Raw genomic sequence first — 21,531 nt, 5'->3', positions numbered from 1 at the left:
ACTTCTGAGTCGAAAATGCGTCTGCCAAATGTGATAGAGGTATATGCAAGAACCAAGAAACAGCAATGATCGTCCTCGCAACTTTAGTTGACGCAAAAATCATAACTTCGTAAGAAACATCCAAGGTAGTTTGCAAGATTACTTACGTAGACAGAAAAAGATGCTAATTATTGTGAATACGAAAAGAGAGGTATCAAAGGGTGTCATCAAAGGGCTACATTTTTATGGAGTGAAACACTATACTTTTGTCTGATGAAAAAAGGCAAGAGCACTTATCAATCCAAGTTTAGAGGGGAATGTGTGATGTTAGTTGAAGAAACAGGGTCCCAATTTTGGGTTTGCCTCCCCCTTCGGAGGATTAGCAAAAGTTATAAAATCTGCGATTCTCGATTCCTTTCCGAGTGAAAATTAGATACACAAAAATAAAAAGGATTTGAATGCGATGGTGAATACCGCCCAAAAAGGAGGCATCATCCCTATGCTACAAGCATAATTCCAACATCCCTTGCTATGTGAGTAAACTCTTTTCGGGATTCCCACCGGGTTAATTTTTCCATTATAGCAAACGTTTCAAGCTGCGACTCGGGGCTCATCATCAGGGATAAATTTCGTTGAATCCCTAGAAGAGTTTACCCACATTATTCGCCGGGAAAGCATCAAATCATATTTCATCCCTCACAAAGTTCTATTTGCTAATTGCACTAAGTTGACTTAGATTTGCGGCATAAACATTGGGAGGGCAATCTAAGGACCGACTTTGCATTGCTGCAAGTATGCGTTTGGCGGCCGATCCGAGATTTTTTAAGTGCTGCATTCTAATATCAAGTTTAAGGACTACTCGCTGATGACATATTGGAGAGAGACCACAGTACCACCTTAGTACTGACCTGACCTTAGTGCTGTGGATTTTCAAAAATCTATTGATGAACTTTCAAATTTGAAGTTAAATATTTCTTTTTATTATAGATACGGACGAGAGATTCGTGAAGAAATTCACCAAAACTTTGTTGACAACAGCGAAAGACGAGGAATGACACTGACATAAGAAATACAGATTGGAAAGCAGGTAATTGAAAAATTCTTTCGTGATTGTTCCTCCACAGACGATACTGAAACATTAAATATTTAGACTAACGAAGTAAGACGCACTTGGTGTGAGTTTTGGTGCATTTGGCGCGTGGGAGAGGCTTGAGGGGAGGGGACGCGAGCGGCTTTCGCCCAAAATCCATTTAATCACATCTGTCGGACAAAGCCGAAATTGGAGCGCATATCCGAAGTTAGCACACCTTTATAGCCACTCGAGAGGCCTTTTCATGGACCATAGGCTCCTTTCCTGCGTTCTCGGATCTAAAAATATTTCATCACTTCTCTAAAAGTTGGTAACATCGATTTGTTTAACCCCGACGAGGCGCCTAATAAGGGACAAGTCGTCTCACTAAGCTTCCTTTATTACCTTCTACCATCTTCCGATTTCTATTAACAAAGATAAATGACCTCCTAGCAGCATACGCAGGATGAATTTTGCTGTATTGGAGGCGTGGGAGGGGTAGAAGCGAGCGGGGAGGGGAGGGGATCGGCCTGCGGCTCTGGTATCCGCGACGCTGCGTGGGCGTTGGAATATTTTCTTCGCGGGCGCGGACTCAAATTAGGCATTTTGTGGCTAAACGGTGGCAGATACGTCAAAATGCACGAAATGTTTGCCCTAAAGGGCAGTAACTCGGCAAAATCTATAGGAAATGACCATTAAATACTATATTTTTTGAATTTCGACCTTCCCCCCCCTAAATTGCATTTGAGCGAGGGTCAGGGGTTCACCTAGAGGTCTCAAAATTTTCAGGCCTTATTTTTGATCGGTCCCACAACTTTTTTTCATTGGGCCAGATGGATTTGAAAAAAATCGATTTTTGCGATCCGCCCTATTACACGTGTTACAAGACAGCGCTGCATACCAAAGAGCAAAGTCATTGCCGAGGGAGGGGAGGGGGTGGAGGGGAAGTCTCCAGTAAGTGGTGCGGGCCGTACTTCAGCGGCGCCGCGGTGCGGGGTGGCGCCCTTATTGCACACTTGTGGCACACTTGTTATTCACATTCATTTACCAATGGCGTATAAATGAATAGGCAGTGCATCCATGTGGATATGGATATTTTAACGTAACCAATCGTCGTAATTGATATCATTTCGGATATCCATTACGTATTACAGCGAATTTGACTTGACATTGTCAGGTTCCTTTAGCTAAAGAGTTACTGCAGAAAGAGATACAATCCGGATTCCGTACATTCCTTTCCTTTTCGCGAGAGTACATTCATTTTCATTCAACTAACCTGCACGGGGGTTAATTTATAATTATATTCAATTGATGCATCCCAATTACTGTCATTGTAAGACTTACTGTATCTCAATTACTTTCCTTGAAAGGGGTATTCATCGAAATTAACCATTGGCGAATGATATCGCTACTTGGCATAACATCCCTTCATATTTACGCTCGAATTTTATTTGAAATTCTACTCCTCTTCTGTCCTGACTGCCTAAGTTACGAGGGTAACCGAAGGAAGGCCACTTCCGTCGGTGGTCGGGGTGGAGCGGTCGGCTGTTGAGCTCTGCAGCGTGGAGAGGGATGTTTTGAGCACGAGTGGTGGGGCCAGTGGTTATGTTTGCCTGACAAAAGTGAGCTTACTTGTGAGGCGATATATGCGGTTGACTGCTCCGGGGACATGAAGCAGCAACTTCCGTGTGAGGGGGGGAGTTTCTCGGGGGTACGATTCACCACATTCAATGTCAGGTGAACTGGTTAATTCTCATCACGATTATTATTTTCAATGTCACCTTATCCCCCGTGCTCGAATGTCATCTCATCAAATACCACGGGCTATTCCGTCATAGTTGCCTGAGGTCTCGTTCACCTACTCATTCAGCTTGTCTGTGTGGATATGTTATTTATGAAGAAGGATAAAAGTTCCCGCTTACCTCACTTCGCATTTGAATCTACGCATGATAGCTTACTTCATGTGAACAAAATAGCATTTACGAGCAATATCAATTTATCAGTGTCCGGCGTGTTTTGTGGAAATGTTTAATATCCATGAGAATAACCTTAATTCATAAACTTACACACAATGTCATTTACTTAAGTATCGACTCGTTCTCCACTCGCACTGTCATTATCAAGGTACGAATTTGGCCTAACATGTGTTCCATACATACCTTCAAGCAAGAGAAGGGTGTGGTGGAAAGGACGAAAAGAGAGTGGGAGAGACAGTTTCACTAAAAACTTGGGTAATTGTTAAGGAGGGGGGACGAGGGATTACGTAAATGCGATCATTCTTACCCTCTCCTTCAAAGACATTCCCTATTACCCAACTTTTTTAGTCAAAGTGTCTCCCCCACTACCTTTTCATCCATTCCACCCCATCCTTCCCTTGCTGGACGGTGTATGCGTAGAACGAGGAATGCCAATTTTCTACCGTGATAATGAGATTACGTGTCGAAACCGGGTCGGTATTTAAGTAATTAGAAATGTGTGGCAGTTAAATATTTCCTTTATTCTCATTATTATCCATTTGCATATTTCTCTCTCTCTCTCCACAAAAACATACCGCGATTAATCGAGATACATGTTTAAAACCGAAAATTCATACCGAATATCTTTCGAATGGAATTCCCATATCATTAATCCGATATTCTTGCAGTGTTACGAGCGTGTCACTACCCTTGAGCCCGTATGACACTTCCCAATGTATTGGCCAATATATCGGCGCGAAATGTTGGTTTAAATATTGGGCCTGACGCATCGTACGTCACGTACCAATATTTACACCAATATTGGCCGTTATAGTGTTCTAATATCCCGCTAGAGAACGCCACATAACCCAAAATGACAGAAGAGCATCTCAAAACGAAAATTGGTTGCAAATAAGCCACAGAATGGGAGGTGGCATAATAATTGTAAAATTAATAACTATTTCGAGGGGTTGCAAAGATTTTCTCGAAATTTCATTCGGGTGAGTTCCTTGAATGATTAGAGATAGGCAATATTGTGATCCCTTACGTGAGCCAAGATAACGTAGCGGCTCGTTTTGGCTGCCATGAGTTCATCGAATATACAGAGATTGTGTCATTAATTGGGACTTTCACCCGATATTTTTCCTCTCATGACATTAAATATAGTTTAATAAATGTAAATTATACCAAATATCGACGCAATGGAGGAGAAACACGACGTTTTTATTCATTAAATATCCGAAATGTAATTTCCGAATTACCGACTTCACATAGTTGATGTTTGTGAATTTATGTTCTCTCAGAGTACATATTAATTATATGAGCTATTTCATGGGTTGTTATGCTTCCAAAGTTTTTATATATTATATTAAAATTCCGAGGTGGATGCCAATGGCAAGATGGACGTCGTGCGCTCATATCATTCAAGCAAATTAGAACAGGGCTGAATTTTCATTCGAATGCGGGAATTTTCCGTTATGCACGGTGAATGATGGTCATTCGATTGATCCTTCACGTGTAAAGCGGCCTTAATAGCCAAACCGAATGTTTTGCCAAGAGCTTCTACTTTTGGGCACTAGGGGTCGAGAAGACTGATTTCTGATTGGAGATTGGCCGCGAGAAAATGGAACCCGTTCCAAATTCCAGATTGGGCTAAAAATTGTGTCCAATATTGTGAAATGGATATTGGGATAGAAATTGGTGTGTGTCAGTGGGTCCACAATCCAATATCCAATGGATTGGCTAATAAATTGGGAAGTGTCATACGGCCTTCAGCGTTATTAGAATATGCACCTCGCGCAATGAATTTATTAATACCTATCATTGTCGCTTCCCGAATGCTTAACGTGCTACATGAAGCGATACTCATCATCATCCTGAATTTTAGCGTGTAGAAATGTGTATACGAAGGAAATTACTTCATTTACCCATATAGTCCAGGAAAGAAAGGTCAAAATGTGCAAAACGTAGCAATTTCCGAATTTTCTAATATTGAGCAAAATGAATGTTATGCTAAAATTTGTTACCCAAACATTTTTCCTTATTTACAGTGTGCTTCACTTACTGCGATTAAAAGTGCATTTTTCACGCAATTACATAACATCCGTTCTTTTTTTCACATCAAAAATTTTCAAAATTAAGTAATTTAAATTAATAACACTATCATTCGTTGATAGCTACTTCATTTAGGGAAATTTAAGGGAACACGATCAATAGGGAACTTGCATATATTTCAGATATAATCAATAGCCCCAAAATTATCTAAAAATATATGTTTGCATACCTCGGTGAAAGTTTTTTTTCCCTATTTTATGACGTGGTTTGCGATATTTAATGCATCAAAGTTCACGAGAATTTTCAAATGCAAGTGAGAAGCAAAAACGCCCGATGATTGGCTGGCAGAAAACTGACGTCATAGTTCAGTACGAGGAGGCACGGCGGACGGCGGCACGGTCATAGTAGAGGTTGCACACTTGAATACATGCGACGGCGTGGTTATGATTCATTTATTGAAGTGCAGACGTATCGGAGTTGTTCATTGTGACTTCAGGGCTATTATTTGATCTATTTCTCCTCCATTGAAAGCGATAGATTGCGTAAAGATGAAGGAATATGGTTATTCTTAGGCAGATCCTAGCAAGCTTCCTGTTACTGATTCCATCATGATAATAGGGTACTTTACAGAAACTGTAGACTTCGTCGGCGCGGAAAGTAGATGCCGAGAAATGGAAAGGTAGCATACGTGCATCTGAAATGTTTTATAGTTCATAACAAAGTGACACTTGCGTATAATGTTGGCGAAAGCGTATACTCATGTGTTGTGTATATTCTTTTGGCAGTCCGGTAGTCTTATGGTGAACTTATTTCCACCTCGAAGCTGTCGATGATACTTTCAACTTCAAAATACCTTGCCTGGAGGGCAACAGGAAGCTCTGAGGAAGCCAGACTATTAATGTTTCCATTTAGTTGCGATAATATAGACGAACTTCCAACACAATCTACCATCTTGTAACTCAAAACCCCGAAACCACTTCCTATTCTGCAGAAAGAATCGGTCAATCGCAATTCGATTAATATAATAAATACAACGTCTTCAGGTGTTAATAAGTTACTTTGGTAATTAGAAGGCCTTCCTGAGGTAACATTACAATTTGAATATTTTCCAAACAGAGTCTGTAATACATTTTGGGAGCTTCTCTCGCGATATATCTGAAACCTACTGTAAAGGCGAGCTCATCGTCATTGCGATCGGTTATCACTTAAAAATTCCGTATCGGAAATCCTAGAGGGATGGCCTTCGACGCTGACCATGATCACCTGCACTCTCACTATCACTGGAATCCGTGGTGAAAATATCATCCCAATCCAATTTCCATTTGGTTTTAACTGGGAAAGAGCAACATAGAACTGCACATTCTTTGGGCAACTTTGGGTTTGACTTTCCATCAAACATCCCATTTCCCCTGTGGTTCACATCAGTCCTATCTTTATACGATGGCCTAACAACCTTTAAATGGATCCTTGGTTTATTCTGACAACCAACTGAATGAAAATCGCTGTTCCACACGTCTACCTCTATCTCCACAGTTTCCAAATCAAGGGCCGCGGAACATTCCTCATTGTCACTCAACTTTTCCTGGAAAGCAAGCCGGCGTAGAATAAAAGGAAAGAATGCTGCGATTCATTTTTTGTGACCACGTCTGGATTCCATTCTTCTTCCATCTACAACTTCCTTTATCTTTGGGACATAGGCGCCGACTCCATGGGGCTTGAGGGGGCCCGAGCCACCTCAAAAATCCGTTATGGGTGTGAGGAAAAAATGTGCCAGGCTTGTCGATTTTCCCCGGAGTGTTCAGATATCGAGATTCGAGTTATAAGGGTTCTAATGTTGATCATATGACTCTTCTAAAATGCTTAAAAAACTTTAAACTCACTACTTAGAAAATTTCCCGGGGCAAGTCCCCACTTTGGGCCCCCCAATATTTTTTGCAAGTCGCCGTCCCTGCTTTGGGACAAGGTAATGTTTACATATTTTCAATAATTTATAGCAAAATATAAGTTCTAAAAATACCCAAAAGCCTTTTTATTAATCCGCACTGACGAGTGTAAATTAATGTGGAAGATTAATGCTGTAGACGTAGTAGTTTTCCTTAGGTTGAGTTGCAAAGTTCATGAAGTTGACAAAACGGCTAACTTTTCGATGCGCGGAGTCATTTATATTGCACTGGCCGTATCTACATTTCTCAATTTTTTGGTAATAAAATAAATCAGAATTTAGGATAAAATTTCCTTTAAAATGACATATAGTTCATTATTATAGCATGCAGTGATGCCAGGATATAAATTTGCAAAGTACTGCGGCACATCATTTTGACGCCGACAGCAGAAGAAAACGCTGTCTTCTTGCCTGGCACTCGAATGCATGAGGATCAACGTTGCTCTGTATTTTCATATTTCCTTCCCTTGATTTTTAACATCATGGATTTTTCTGTGTCCTTCCGTAACTGAAATTGAACAAGTGCCATAAATAATTTGAGTCCATCACAACCATCGAGAAACACCTATCTCAATTTTTGTTGTGAAGTTCAGTTTTTATTCTACGGCGGCCGAATTATCGAAAAATCTCAGTTTCAAGTTATTCAGTCAATTAAATATGGATATATTATTAATATTAAAGTTATCTTCGCTCACATAGCACACGGGTTTATCATTCCGTTTATTATACTCCTATTTTTCCGTTACGCTCATCCCGACAGACGGCATGCATCGAGACTTTTCTTCTAATTTCCTCCGTGGGAATGCAGACGGAAATTTTTTCTGGGGTGTTATTGCACAGAAGAACAATGCACCACTTGCAACTTTTCCTTATTTCACCCATGTTCTCCTTTAAACGCAACGTGGCTCTTCCAAACTTGCAGTTACTGGGCTTGGATCTGGACTCCTACTGAACTATGACGTCACGGCCAAAGATTAGTGGGGGCGGGATTTTTTAGCTCGCGGAACTCGGGAGACTTTTGGGAGTTATTTTCTAGGGTAAAAACTGAATTTTAAGCGGAAAAAAGTTTATTGCGGTACTAAGTGTTTACTGTAGTGTATCAGCATACTGTTTATAAAGAGTATGCAATTTCCCTATTCTAGCTACGGTGTTACTTATGTTGTTCTTGTCACTGATATCTTCGTAGAAAAAGTAGGGACAGAACTCTTTTTTGTAACGACTTGCTTTAGTTGTCATTCCCAAGATCGTTTGGAAGTATCTTAAAATAGATTCTTAAAAAATTAAATAATTAATACTTAATTTTTAAGCGAGAAATCCACTATCTTCGTCACTCGATATGATTTTCTAAAATTTAGTCTTTCAAAACGAAAGCTTTGCATTGAGATGGCGTCTCTCGGTTCGTTTTTGTTGTCAAAGGATGTCAAACAATTACATTCCTAAGGTTTCCTTCCTGTATGAGCTACATTATTTAAAATTTGTAGTTCCATTGAAAGACGCATATTTTACAAGTTCCTGCGAGAAACTGTTTGAGAAGCATTGAATTTTCGTCGAAAACCCGTAACTTTTAATCGTAAATACCTCAAAAATCATCAAAATTGGGAAATAAATTAGAGAGATTATTTTGGTTACAATTAATTTGTAAGATTATTGAATTTTTAAAAGTGTACCCCGTCATGGGGTGCAAACATTCCCCTAGGTAAAAGCGCCCTTCCAAATGATTTAGATTTCGATCCTTGGTCTACTCCATACCTGCTGTTCACATTTCCAGTAAATCCATTCGCTTATAAGAATTTGCTAGACAAACACCTTCCTTCATTTCCTGGACTAGTACCTCGAAACGGAACACTGCCGTTCATTGCTCTCCAAAATGACACATGACATTGCCTCTATAGGGGGATATCGTATTGCTACCCTTCCTTGTAAAACAAATGACATCACTGTCGCTGACTTCCATCGAATTTGCAATCTCTTCATATCCAGTTGATTATTTTAGTTGTAGCGAAATCATTGACGCCTACTGCATTCCCTTAGGTGTATCCTTGTCGCGTAATGATCATTTTCCTTTCCCATTTATTTCCTGTAACTTGTGATTATTGTTACTGTACACGACAAAAAATTAACATTCATTTCAATTCTATTTTATTTACATCTTATACATCGTCACACAGATATGTATTCACTTCTTCACGTTCTACAAGAGCTGATTCTTTGACGTGCATTTTTCTCACATAAATATCACGCCCCTTCCCATTTTTTACGGTGTGCCCTAAATACACTCAAAACTGGGACATTCCTTTCCATGCCTGCTCATGTTGTATTATTCAGACCTTCACCTTCCCTTCTTCAACTTTCATCGTACTGATGAAGCACTTGCGTTATGCTAATGACAAACACCTGAGAAATATTGCCTAACATTTTGATCAAGGGCTGCATTGTTACTCATTTACCTTCCTTTCTCCCTATATCCTTGTAAGTGCCCTTACTTTTATTCGGATGTGTCGTTCAGTCTCCAAGGCGTTTCCCTCCATTCCCGTTATTTCCCTACGCTCTGACTACATTGACGATTACGTTTCTTCGTACATTCCATTGTTTCATTTTTCGCTTTTCCTTACACTTCGAATCATTCATTCACGCAGTAGCTCACCTCTACCCCTTCACCGACGTATCAATGTCGCCAAATTCACTTATCTGTGCCGTGTACAAACGTATTTTCTCTGTTAAAACCTTGCATATTGAGATAATTACATTTTCCAACAGGTTTTCCATATGAAAACATACCTCATTACCTTCTTTGATCGGAATACGCCACAAGGTCTTCATGCATGCACTTCATAACGTTTCCCTTTCTTTTCTGAGTTCTTGTATTAAAGTATATTCCAGCTATTATTTCCACTTCAGCTATGGCCACTGGAATACATTGCATTATTCGTACAAATTCAGTTATTGACGTGAATAGCTAACGCCGATCGGGTGTTTGCAGTACTTTTAACGAACTCAGTTCCTATCCAGTACTTCAATATTTGTTTCACTGTGATATTGCAATAATCATTTACAGGTTATACCGAGGATTCCCTATCCAGGTGATTGAATTTCCTTACATCCAACAGTCTCTTCCAATAAGTAAGTATAAACACAATCTGCCTCTGATACTTTTTTCGCCTTCCGCGATGCACACCCGCTCTAGGGGGTTCTCCTGCGTTGCTGCGGGGTCTTTCCATCAGGGCAACTACGACCTTTTCGGTTGGAGTGCAGGTTCACAATGTGTAGTGAACTCCTCCTGCGCGGCAGTTTGGGGCTTCATCGACGGAAAATTCAATACGGACGTAATAAATTCACTCCTTTTCTGCGGAAACCGGATATATAGAACTTTGCGAGATGATTCAATTGGGGGCGTAGAACGTTACCTTTTCCCGGAAGAATTACCCGATGTGTTAGAGGTAATGGGAAACGTAGTCCACATCGCCGTATCAGACGTGCACTACGGCATATATCCGCTCACTATCTCAGATGTCGAGGAATACGTCAGGTCACTATCACATGTCCTTGAGAACCTCCTATCACAAACCCAAAATGACATTGCTTTCATTTTCACCGGTCGTCTCCGTTCAGTTAGCTTTTGGCGCCGATGTGACAACATTTACTTATTCGACTCTCATGCTGTGGACTACGACTACCGAACCTGTGGCGACGGTAAGGCCAGCTTGTTTAAATGCCACACGCACGCATCTCTGGCCTCTATGCTTCTTTCATCTAACAATTACAGCCCTGATCAAAACCAATACACCATTACACGGCTCATTTTCACACGCCCAGCGGACGATTCCTCTTCTGCAGCATGTAGCCAAAGGACGATCGGCGCGACGGAAATTACAGGTATTCATTCACGGAGCAGCATCACTCACGATCCCAAACTGCTTCACATGAAACCTGTTGTCTTACTATTTAGGTTAGATAATCCCCTCACTGCTCCTCCCGTGACCGGAAAAAGAATGGGTCGTCCCAAGAAGGTCAAACGCGGAAGACCGAAGGTACTGGATACCACGAGAGACGAGCAGTTAGCGGCCGCAAAAAAAAAATATGCAACAAAGAAACCACACGTAAACCTGGGCGCAGTTCGTCGCTACAGCCAAGACCATCCAGAAGTGCATAGGGATGCCGTGAGGAGGTACGTCACCGAGCACCCGGAGATTCACAGGGAAGCTGTGCGAAAGTATGCCACCGAGCACCCGGAGGTTAACAGGGAAGCCGTAAGGAAGTACGCCACTACGCATCCGAGGGTTACAACGAGTGCTATCAGTCGATTGCAGGAGATCGATCCAGAGGCATCGCGGCAGACGTCGGTGAGGTATAGGTTGCGTAATCCGGATTTACAGACCATGAGGCACATTCCCGCTGCTCTCGGAAAGAAGATAGTTGGCAATGGCCCATTGGCCTATTGGAATGGAGCGGCACTGGACGACGTCACGCCTTTCAAGCTAAAGAGGGTATCCCTTTGGGAAGAAGGCGTGCATCGATGTTCTCACTGTGGCGCTAGGCTTTTCGACGAGGAGAAAGAACGTAGAAAATGGTGCTGCGGAGAAGGATCGTTCAATGTGCAGCGGCTGCCTTCCTTAGATGCACCGTTTTATTCGAACAGAGAATTCTTAGGTAGATCTCGAGCGTACAACGACCTGTTCGCCTTCTGCGCGCTAGAGGTCAGTGGTGGGTACAGGCACCCAAGTGGGCTGTCATTCTTTAAGATAGAAGGTAGGATGTACCACCATGTGCACGCTCTGGAAGCTCGAGGACAAAGGTTCACCACGAGAGGAGGTAATACTCAGTTCGTGAACCGCTGCCGCCTTTACATTGACGACGGCGAAGAACGAAGAAACATAGCGCTGGGAAGAACGCTCAGGACGGACGTCATTGAAGAAATTGACTGTTACATCACAACTGTGAATCCGTTCATCGAGGAATTCCGTCGCCTGAGTGCGGAGCCATCAATCGACGCGCACCTCACTTTCGAAGTGACGAGCAGATCCACTCATGGTCCGAGACTTGGAGATAGACAAACTGGTATCGAGGTGCACGCCGCCATGAGCACGGAGGACGCAGCATACGATCCTAGGAAATTGACAATTTGGAAGAGGAGTGACCGAAGACCGTCCTCAATAGACCTCTTGAGTCCTCTCATGGAGCCGTTCCAATATCCGTTGCTCTACCCCCACGGTAATTTGGGTTGGCACGTGGGAATGAAGGATAACCAAGGAAGAAAGCTCACGCAGTTCAACTACGCAAGATGCCTACTACTGTCAGAATGCCGATTTTCCCACTTGGGGCGTTTGTCGCAGGCATGGCAAGTGGAAATGTTTGCCCGGTACGAAGAAGAGCGGCTACGTTTCATCCGCTATTCCCAGATGCGATCCTCCTCCGCAACCGCCACGCGGATCGCACCTCTGGACGAACTGATAGACGTAGGAAGACAGGAACAAGGACAGGTTCGACGAGATATCGAGGGTGACGAAACAGTTCAAGGAGAAGGTGGCGTGCGTCCGGGGAAAGTTTACCTTCCGAGCACGTTCACCGGAGGACCCCGGTACATGAAGGTCCACTACGAGAATGCCATGGCTCTAGTATCGCGGTTGGGAGCACCGACGTACTTTCTCACGTTTACTTATAGCGCTCACTGGGAGGAAAATAGAAAGGCGTGCCCCCATGGAAGCAAGCGCAGTGATCCTTCCACAGCCTGCAGGATATTTAGCATAAAGCTCGGGGAATTGATAAGAGACTTGCGTAGTGGAGCATTTTTTGGGCGCCCCGCCTACTTCGTCTACGTCATCGAAATGCAAATGCGGGGATTGCCTCACGCGCACATAGTTTTCAAGGTACACGGAGGGGAACCGGTACAAGCGGCAGAAATCGACGAGGTTATTCGCGCAGACATTCCATCCGAAGACGAGGCCGGTGGACGACTTAGGAAGTTAGTTTTGCAACACATGATCCACGGCCCGTGCGGTACCGACTACCGCACCGACTTTCCATGTTGGGATGACGCGAAAGGTTGTTGCGGTAAATTCTATCCCAAACCGTCTTGCGAAACAACCCACGTGGACGAAAGAGGTTTCGTTCAGTATAGGCGCAATTACTCGAATCGGGGGATTATCACCACGCGACGCAGGGAAATTACAGTGCACGACGGATGGGTGGTCCCGTACAACGCCGCGTTGATGTTGAAGTACGAGGCGCACATAAACTTAGAACTTGCATCCACTCGCCGCGTAGTTAAATATTTGTTTAAATACCTAATGAAGGGTGGCTCACTGCAAAACGTCACCGTGACCCCGATAGGATTGCAAGAGAACGAGGTCGAGCAGTATGCCACAAAGCGCATGATAGGCGCCAGCGACGCCTGCTGGCGTTTGCTTGAGTTCCCCATTTCTAAATTGGAGCCCACCGTGGAATGCCTTCCCGTCCACTTGGAAGGGAAACAACAAGTCATATACAGGCCTCGCGAGAGTAATTTGACAGAAATCGCGTCTTCCGCCTCTTCCAAATTAATGATTTACTTCGACCGTCCGCGAGACCCCATTTTTGACGACTTGACGTACCAGAGTTTTTACGAGACGTGCATAGTCCACTCCCGTCCTCCGCGTACTGACGTCTTTTTCGAGCACCCGGACGGCGTGCATTACGTTACCGCTCGCAAGCGCGGGGAAAAAGTCTGTAGGTTGCTTTGGATTTCACCTAACCGAGGCGAACAGTATTACTTAAGGATCCTTCTCATGACCACTCCTTGCCGTGGTTACGCCGACCTTTTGTCCCGCGGGGTAGGTCATTGCCGCACGTTTCAGGAAGTCGCGCGTACTTTAGGCTTGATCGAGGACGAGGAGGAATTCAGCGATGCCATGAAAGAGGCCTCGGCGTTCATGCTTGCAAATGCATTGCGGTCATTCTTCGTTCTTCTCTGCAATGTAGGCGCACCAGCGGCCATCCTTTGGGAGAAATTTAAGGATGCCCTGAGTGAGGATCATTTAGACCGGCATCCCGAAAACCCCGAGGTAGCGTACCGATTAACTCTTTTAGCTATCGATAGGAGCCTCAGGCGTCAGGGTTCTTGTCTCACCGATCACGGGCTTCCGCACGTCGACGACGACACTACCGAATTGAGTAGAGAGCAGGTTCGTTACGGTACGGAACAGTTGAGATCTTTCGTGGAGGATTGGGAGCCAAGGCTTTCCGAGGACCAGAAACGTGTTTTCTCCCACGTCAAAACCCTCATCCAGGATGAAAGAAGAGGGGATAGAATATTGTTCCTCGACGGGCCGGGCGGCTATGGAAAAACCGCACTCATCAGCGTCATTCTAGCGTACGCGCGCGGACACGGATTTGTTGCTTTGGCAGTTGCCAGCTCGGGGATCGCGGCGTCCAACATGGAAGGAGGGACTACGGCCCACAGCATGTTCCGCCTCCCCCTCGATTTAGGGGACGGAACTGGATATTGGAACGTGAGCAACGGTTCGCAGCGGGCTCAACTCGTGAGAGAAGCAAAAATCATTATCTTCGACGAGGCACCGATGGCTCACCACTTTCTGTTTCAAATTATAGATAGGTCACTTAGGGATCTTATGGATAATGATTTGCCGTTCGGAGGAAAGATATTCGTCTGTTCCGGTGACTTTAGGCAAATCCCACCCGTCGTGGAAAAAGCGCGCATCCCCGCAGATGTAGCGCGTGTTTCCCTGCGGTCGTCACCGATGTGGAGTATCTTCAAGGTATTTTCCTTGACAACGCCACAACGAACGAGTAACTGCAAGGATTACTCCGACTTCCTCCTCCAGGTTGGCAACGGCACCATCGACTCCATCCCCTTCGGCGAGGGACGGCTACAAGAGACGCTGATACCACTTCGAGGACTAAGGGCTGTGACATCTCTGCGGCAACTCATCGACGAGGTCTTTCCACCCTGCGTTCTGAGCCAACCCGAGCTCTGCGCAAAGAGAGCGATTCTTTCCACGTTGAATGTAAACGTCAAGGAAATAAATGAGTTAGTTCTCGACTCTTACGAAGGATGCCTGCATGAGTTGCGGAGCGCCGACAGCGTCTACAAAGAAGACGACGAGGGACTCGATGTGGACATCCAACTGTTGAATAAGGCATCCGGAAAAGGCATTCCGGACCACGTTTTGCGCCTCAAGGTCGGATCGGTATGCCTAATCATCAGGAATTTGAATATTGCAGACGGACTGGTGAATGGGACCAAAGTCATCGTGACCGCTATTACACGCCGCCTCGTCACGGTCCGAATTCCCGGGAAGACACACCTCATCGGCATACCCCGGATCAGTTTCATATTCCCATTCACCGAAGGTTCTCCGCTTAAAATACTCCGCCGCCAGTTCCCCTTGGCCTTAGCATACTCCATGACAGGACATAAGAGCCAGGGCCAGACGATAGAGTACGTCGGAGTGGACCTCAGAACCGACTGTTTCACTCACGGTCTACTCTACGTGTTATTGAGCCGCGTGAGAAGGCCGGAAGACGTGATCGTACTCGTTCCGCCGAAGAAACTCATCGATGGGATACCTTACGCCAAAAACGTCGTTTTCCCAGAGCTTTTACTATGAGGAATAGTTCATGGATTTCACACATCTCTCTGCGATGACCCCAACCGTGCCTTGCATCGTCAGCGGTATATACCATTAGGGAGACTAGGTGCCGTGTCTACAGGCCGGTCTCCGGATTTGTAGAGTAGGGAGAAGGCTACCTTGGGTGTTTCCACCGCATGGAGAGTACATTTCCGCAAAGACATACAATCGCCTGCTTAATGGGAAGTCACCGAATCCGATATCGTCGCTGGATTAAATATCACTAACGATTACGCAAACGAGTGCCTACATCGCCTACTATCTCGTAAGACTACAGTGGAGTGGTGTGAGTGTGACGACCCACGCCGGCCTTCCATCGCCATCGGTATATATCGTAGGGAGACCCGTGCCGTTTCTACAGGCCGGTCTCCGGGATCGAGGAGTAGGGAGAAGGCCACCTAGGGTTTCCCCACTACACGCACAGTCCATTTCTACGAAGAATATCTCTCTACCTAATGAAGTGATGTCACCGATTCCAAGATCGTCGCTGGATTGCATTTAATTTACGAGGATGCAAAAAATTATCTCCATACTCCGTCATTTCCGTGATTTCAGTGGAGAAGGGTGGCAAAAGAACCTGGCTTGCCTTCCATCGTCATCGGTATATAACATCACGAAGACCAAGCGCCGTAACCACAGGCCGGTCTCCGGATTATTCGAGTAGGGACAACGTCACCAGGGACGTTTGCGAGGAAATAACTCATGGAAAATGGGCCTAAAAATTAACTTTTTATAGCCCTTCACCTACACGCTGCGTTACAATGTCACCGTCATAGGTGCACACTTACAATAACTTACCGAAAATGAGAAAATGCAAAAAAATGAATCCATAAAAACTATGATCATCTAACCTATGCATGTTACCTTTTCAGTTTGGAAATATAGCATTAAGTAGTACGCATGAACAAGAGAAAATATACAAAAATTAACCATTATTAGTTCCATTAACATTGCACTGTAATAAAGTTGTTTCTTTCTCCCTTCTTGTACCACATTTTCTGTATTTAATATATACTTAATTTTTAAGGAACTGCTATGATATCTTTTGTGATGTATGTTCACCGTGTTATGCCTATATTTACATATTTCTCAGTGTTATGCTACTCAACATTCCCACACCATATCACCGCATTCTAACTATTTACAACCTTGTAAATTACAATCTGCATGCGTATCAATTTATCAACTTGGAGCCGTCTTACTACCGTACATAAATTGTTGCAATTAAGTTTCGAAATACGACTAATGTTTTCTCTATCTCAGCATTGCTTGAAAATCATGTCACAGCATATCAGCTATTCCTGCCACACCTACGTGAATGTATATGTACGTAAACTTGATTTGCATGATCACTAACGCCTTGTATTATTTCTACGTTCTCTATTACGAGTAATACGTACGCATCTTTCAATATCAGAGACATCTGTCTGTGTACATTTAGCTAATACTTAGTAGTAGTTGTAGTGCATGCCCCTCTCAAATCCTAACTGCAGCCTCAACGTGGCGAGGGGGTGGCAACAATCGAAAGCCATTTCACGGACTTTTCAATTAGTGCTACGTCTTTACGACGCAAGCATAACCAATTCCCATTACGTATTCATTTCGCAGGTGAACACTGCATAAAATTACTTAAGGCAGACTTTGTGTTCCTCTCCACGAACGATTGCTCGTGGATTCCAATGTCTTCCTTCACCGTATTTGGCTTCCGATTGGCAAATGCAGTGGGTGATAACATCTGTACGCTCGATAGAAAGAGAAAAAGATTGCTTACTTTGAGCGAAAATTTCTTCTTCGTACTTCTTTGCCGCGGTAAAACTTACGATGCAAACCGGACAACGGGATATATCACGTGCATCCCAACCATTATCCTTATAGTCAACGTACGTGCACAATGCACCAGTTTCCATCTCCGAAATCTTTCCGGAAAGTATTATCGCAGTGAGAGATCGCCAGGGGATATCGGCGGGCGAGAAAAACGGTGCTTCTTCGCCACGGGGGCGATTTCAACGATCACAAGGGGAACGCAACCCGCGCAGATAGAAAATTTCTAAAATATATTTTAGAGCACTGCAGAACGAGGTACGGGCTTCAAACTCACGTGGTCGATGCCTTCCCCCTCGGAGTACTTACCCATTCATGCATGACGCGATATTGCTCACACCGGGGGACATGCCGTCACCCGACGAAGTCGGGGAACGGCGAAGCCGTTTGGGGTAGCGGCCGGCGCAGCCGGCCGCGGGGGGGTTCTAGGGGGCGTAGCCCCCTAGCGAGCGCGCGCAGCGCGGCGAGTCCCATCTATATACAGCCCTTGTGGTGACTGACTGATGGATACAAATTCCCGACCACTTCTAGAAGTGCTGGAGAGCTGAAATTTGGCAGGCGTGCGGGGATCCCGAAATGATCCGGAGGAAAAATCCGAAAACCGGAAGTTTCCGCCACGTGTCGTCGCTAGGACGACAAAATGGCCGAAATCGGGCTTTTTCCGGTGACCGTCTTTCGGTTTTTATTTTACTGCGCGCGAACCGTGCGTGCCACACGAGTCGTTAATGCATTTTTTAAAAGCTGATGAACGTAGGCACGTAATTAAGTAAATTTATTAGTTTCCATTTGAGAAAGTTAAAGCTAAAATGGCGTCCAAAAATTGATTTTTCGAAAAAAATATCAAACTTTCCCCTCCCCTCGACTTAATTTAAGGTGTTGGATAACGAAAATGATTATTATATATGCTTATCACTTCGTCTACGAAATGTAGGTAACAATTTTCTTTCATCGTGCTTGGTTACTCAGAAATAAATTAAAGTATTCCGAAAATCACCGAAAATTACGATTTCCAAAAGATTAACACAAGGTTTTGTCAATTTTTACCCGACTGATTTCTTTCAAACTTTGTAGTTACATACAACTATGAATTTTCTTTCAGAAAACATAAACATCTATTAAATGATTTTATGTTTTTAAACGCGAAAAAAAAAATGGCGGGCACTACTCACTTTTTTCGGGGACTGGTTTCCTTTTTTTTGTATTACTCCTGAAATATGGAGTTCATAGGGCACACTACTGTTAGATATGACAGAAAATGAATGTGACCATATGGTATCGTCATATTTAAACCCCCCGAAACCCTCTAAAAATTAAAATTTGCATATAAGTAGCCTTTTCGGGTATTTTTCGTCACGATTCCGCCACTATCCCAAGCCTTGCCACTCATCACTACGGTATTGATGTCGACGACTGATGACCCCTGGTAGGACAAACCTATAAACCCCCGGTAAACCCACATTCACCCCCCTAAAAATAAAATTTTGCATATTACTCTACTTTTCGGGTACTTTTCGTGAGTAAACCACCTCCCCCAACGATTCATCCCCGTGGAAATTATTTGAACGGATGGTGACCACCTGGAATACACACATAAACCCCCGGAATCCCCCTGAAATACCCCCCAAATGTAAAATGTGCCATTAAGTCTCCCATTTGGGAACTTCTCTCAAACATTACGCCGCACTTCCCGTCCCCTCTGAGCTCTAGATCCGGAATATTTGGTGAGGGCAAGCCACCGTAAACCATACGGGAAAAATACCAGAAAACCCCCGATCACCTCCTGGAACATCACCAAAAATAATCCTCAATCCCAAGGCGGCGAAGCCGCTCCAGAACGAGGAACGGCGAAGCCGTTCCGAGGAGTAACTGGCGTAGGCGAGGAGGAGCATCAGTAACCCTCGGGCGGCGAAGCCGCCCCGATGTTCAAGCGGCGCAGAAGCTGTGGACTCCCCTCAAACGAAAAACGGTGAAACAGATCCGAAATGCCTTCGCCCTCTAGGCGGCTATGGCGACCTTAGACGAGGAACGGCGAAGCCGTTCCGAGTATTAAGCGGGGAAGCCCCGGGGGGGCACACTGAACCCCTGGGCGGCGGAGCCGCCCTTCAGCGAGGAACGGCGAAGCCGTTCCGAGGAATGAGTGGGGCGCCTCCCTACCCCCTGGCCGGCGAAGCCGGCCCCTAGCTGAGGTGAGATTATTCGAACTTAAAAAGTCTTCGAGCGAACACAAATATAGACGGCGAAGCCGGAACCGGGGTTTTTAAGGGGCGGAGCCCCTTAACGAGCGCGCGGAGCGTGCGAGTATATATATATACAAAAGAATATAAAAAAGGTAGGAACAAAACACTGCCACATTACAATTTTTTTTGACAGGACGAAGTCTGTCGGGTCAGCTAGTCTTATATATAAAAATGAATCGCAAAATGTGTTGGTAAGCGCATAACTCAACAACGCCTGGACCAATTTGGCCAATTCTTTTTTTAAAATGTTCGTTGAAGTCCAAGGATGGTTATACGGCGAGAAAAAATCGAATAATTGCCGGGAAAACCCTAAAAACAGCCCTTTTCTTTTTCACATACAAACGTTTTCTAACTAAAACGTAGAATCAATTTGAGCTTTATTGCTATTATATAAAGTTCATATTAAATTACAAGCACTCACTGTTATCTAAGAAATGTAGGTGTGTTCCTAACGTCAAAAAGTAAATTTGCACTTTCTTACCGCTATAAAAAGTTCAAATTCAATCATATCTATCAAAACAGTGTGCGTGTGTGCGTTGGAGCACAGAATACGTCGTTGGAGGATTTAATGTCGCGTTCCGAAACTAAAAAAAAGTGACCCGACCAAATTGAATAGTCACAAAATATAATAATAACAACTTGGTTGGCTTCGCGATATTATTTCTGTTGTTTTACTTTCGGCAGGCGACAAAAAAATAAAACATTGGTATGGCTTTAAAGGATTTGACTTCAAGTCATATCAGATTAAAAAAAAAACAAATGAAAAAAACAACTGTCAATGTCGATTTGCCGCCTTTGCCGGTGTTGTTTTTCTTGGATTTTCTGTTATACTCTACTGAGTGTGCTTTTGTTTTGTTTGCAGTGTTTTGTTACCTACCTATGAAAAAAAAGTTATTGCATGTGACACAATATTTTAATAATGCCTCCTATAAGACGAGGCAATTTAAGTAGAAGAACACGAAATGCTACAAACCAAGCTAATTACCGATCTAATCGTACTGCACAAGAACGTGACGACCGAAATGAACATGAAAGAATTAGGATATCACAAACACGTGAAGCGCGAGCACGACTTTCAACTAATAATCGCGCAAATTTGAATCGAGCTGCTTTCAGTTACGATGTGTCAATTGACTACAGTAACTACCAATGTGTTGTTATTGGTTCTATGAACTCGGTTTGCTCACATTGTAAAGCATTAAAATACAAAAACGAAGCCAATGGATTGTGTTGCGCAAATGGTAAAGTGAAATTAATACCATTGAATCCACGTACTTCATTTAAGCAAGAATATGCGTGTTGAGTTGCAAAATGACCAATCTGGAAACATATTCTCTAAACAACTCATTGACATTGGTAATGGCAATTTTCCTATTGACATGTTGACTGGATGCATTAACTTTCCTCAAAGTTTTTGTCATTTAACTCAATCAAAAGAAGAACTCATTCAGAAGGTATTTCCAGATGTTGCTCAAAATTACAGAAACCATGATTGGTTAAGCGAACGAGCTATAATTGGCAGCCAAAAACATTGATGTAAATGAATTAAATTTCAAAATTCAAGAACAAATTACAGGCGAATCGAGGATATATAAATCAGTTGATTCGGCAACTAACCAAGACGATGTAGTTAACTATCCACCGGAATTTTTAAACTCGCTGGATTTGCCAGGATTGCCACCTCACAATCTTCAATTAAAGGTTGGATCGGTAATTATAATGTTGCGAAATATCAACCAACCGCGCCTTTGCAACGGCACACGGTTAGCGATAAAAAAACTACTAAACAACGTGATAGAAGCAACTATATTGAAAGGAAAGTATAAAGGAGAAGATGTTCTCATACCGC

The 21,531-nt window shown here is 43.7% G+C and overlaps 1 protein-coding gene across 1 annotated transcript; it reads left to right on the top strand.

The window, feature by feature from the left end:
• The first annotated feature begins 10,440 nt into the window (after positions 1–10,440).
• Positions 10,441–15,603, top strand: LOC124170038. The gene has a single exon (XM_046548724.1). It carries the CDS (start codon positions 10,441–10,443, stop codon positions 15,601–15,603), a length of 5,163 nt encoding a protein of 1,720 aa, XP_046404680.1.
• The last annotated feature ends 5,928 nt before the right edge of the window (positions 15,604–21,531 follow it).

This window comes from Ischnura elegans, chromosome 13 (assembly GCF_921293095.1).
Source record: "Ischnura elegans chromosome 13, ioIscEleg1.1, whole genome shotgun sequence".
NCBI classification, from domain to species: Eukaryota; Metazoa; Arthropoda; class Insecta; order Odonata; family Coenagrionidae; genus Ischnura; species Ischnura elegans.
Note: the sequence above shows the minus strand (reverse complement) of the source record. Positions and strands in the feature narration are given on the sequence as shown.

Bases quoted from the DNA above. Each gene is read 5' to 3' on its own strand.
- LOC124170038 (XM_046548724.1), top strand. From the start codon at position 10,441: ATGGGAAACGTAGTCCACATCGCCGTATCAGACGTGCACTACGGCATA.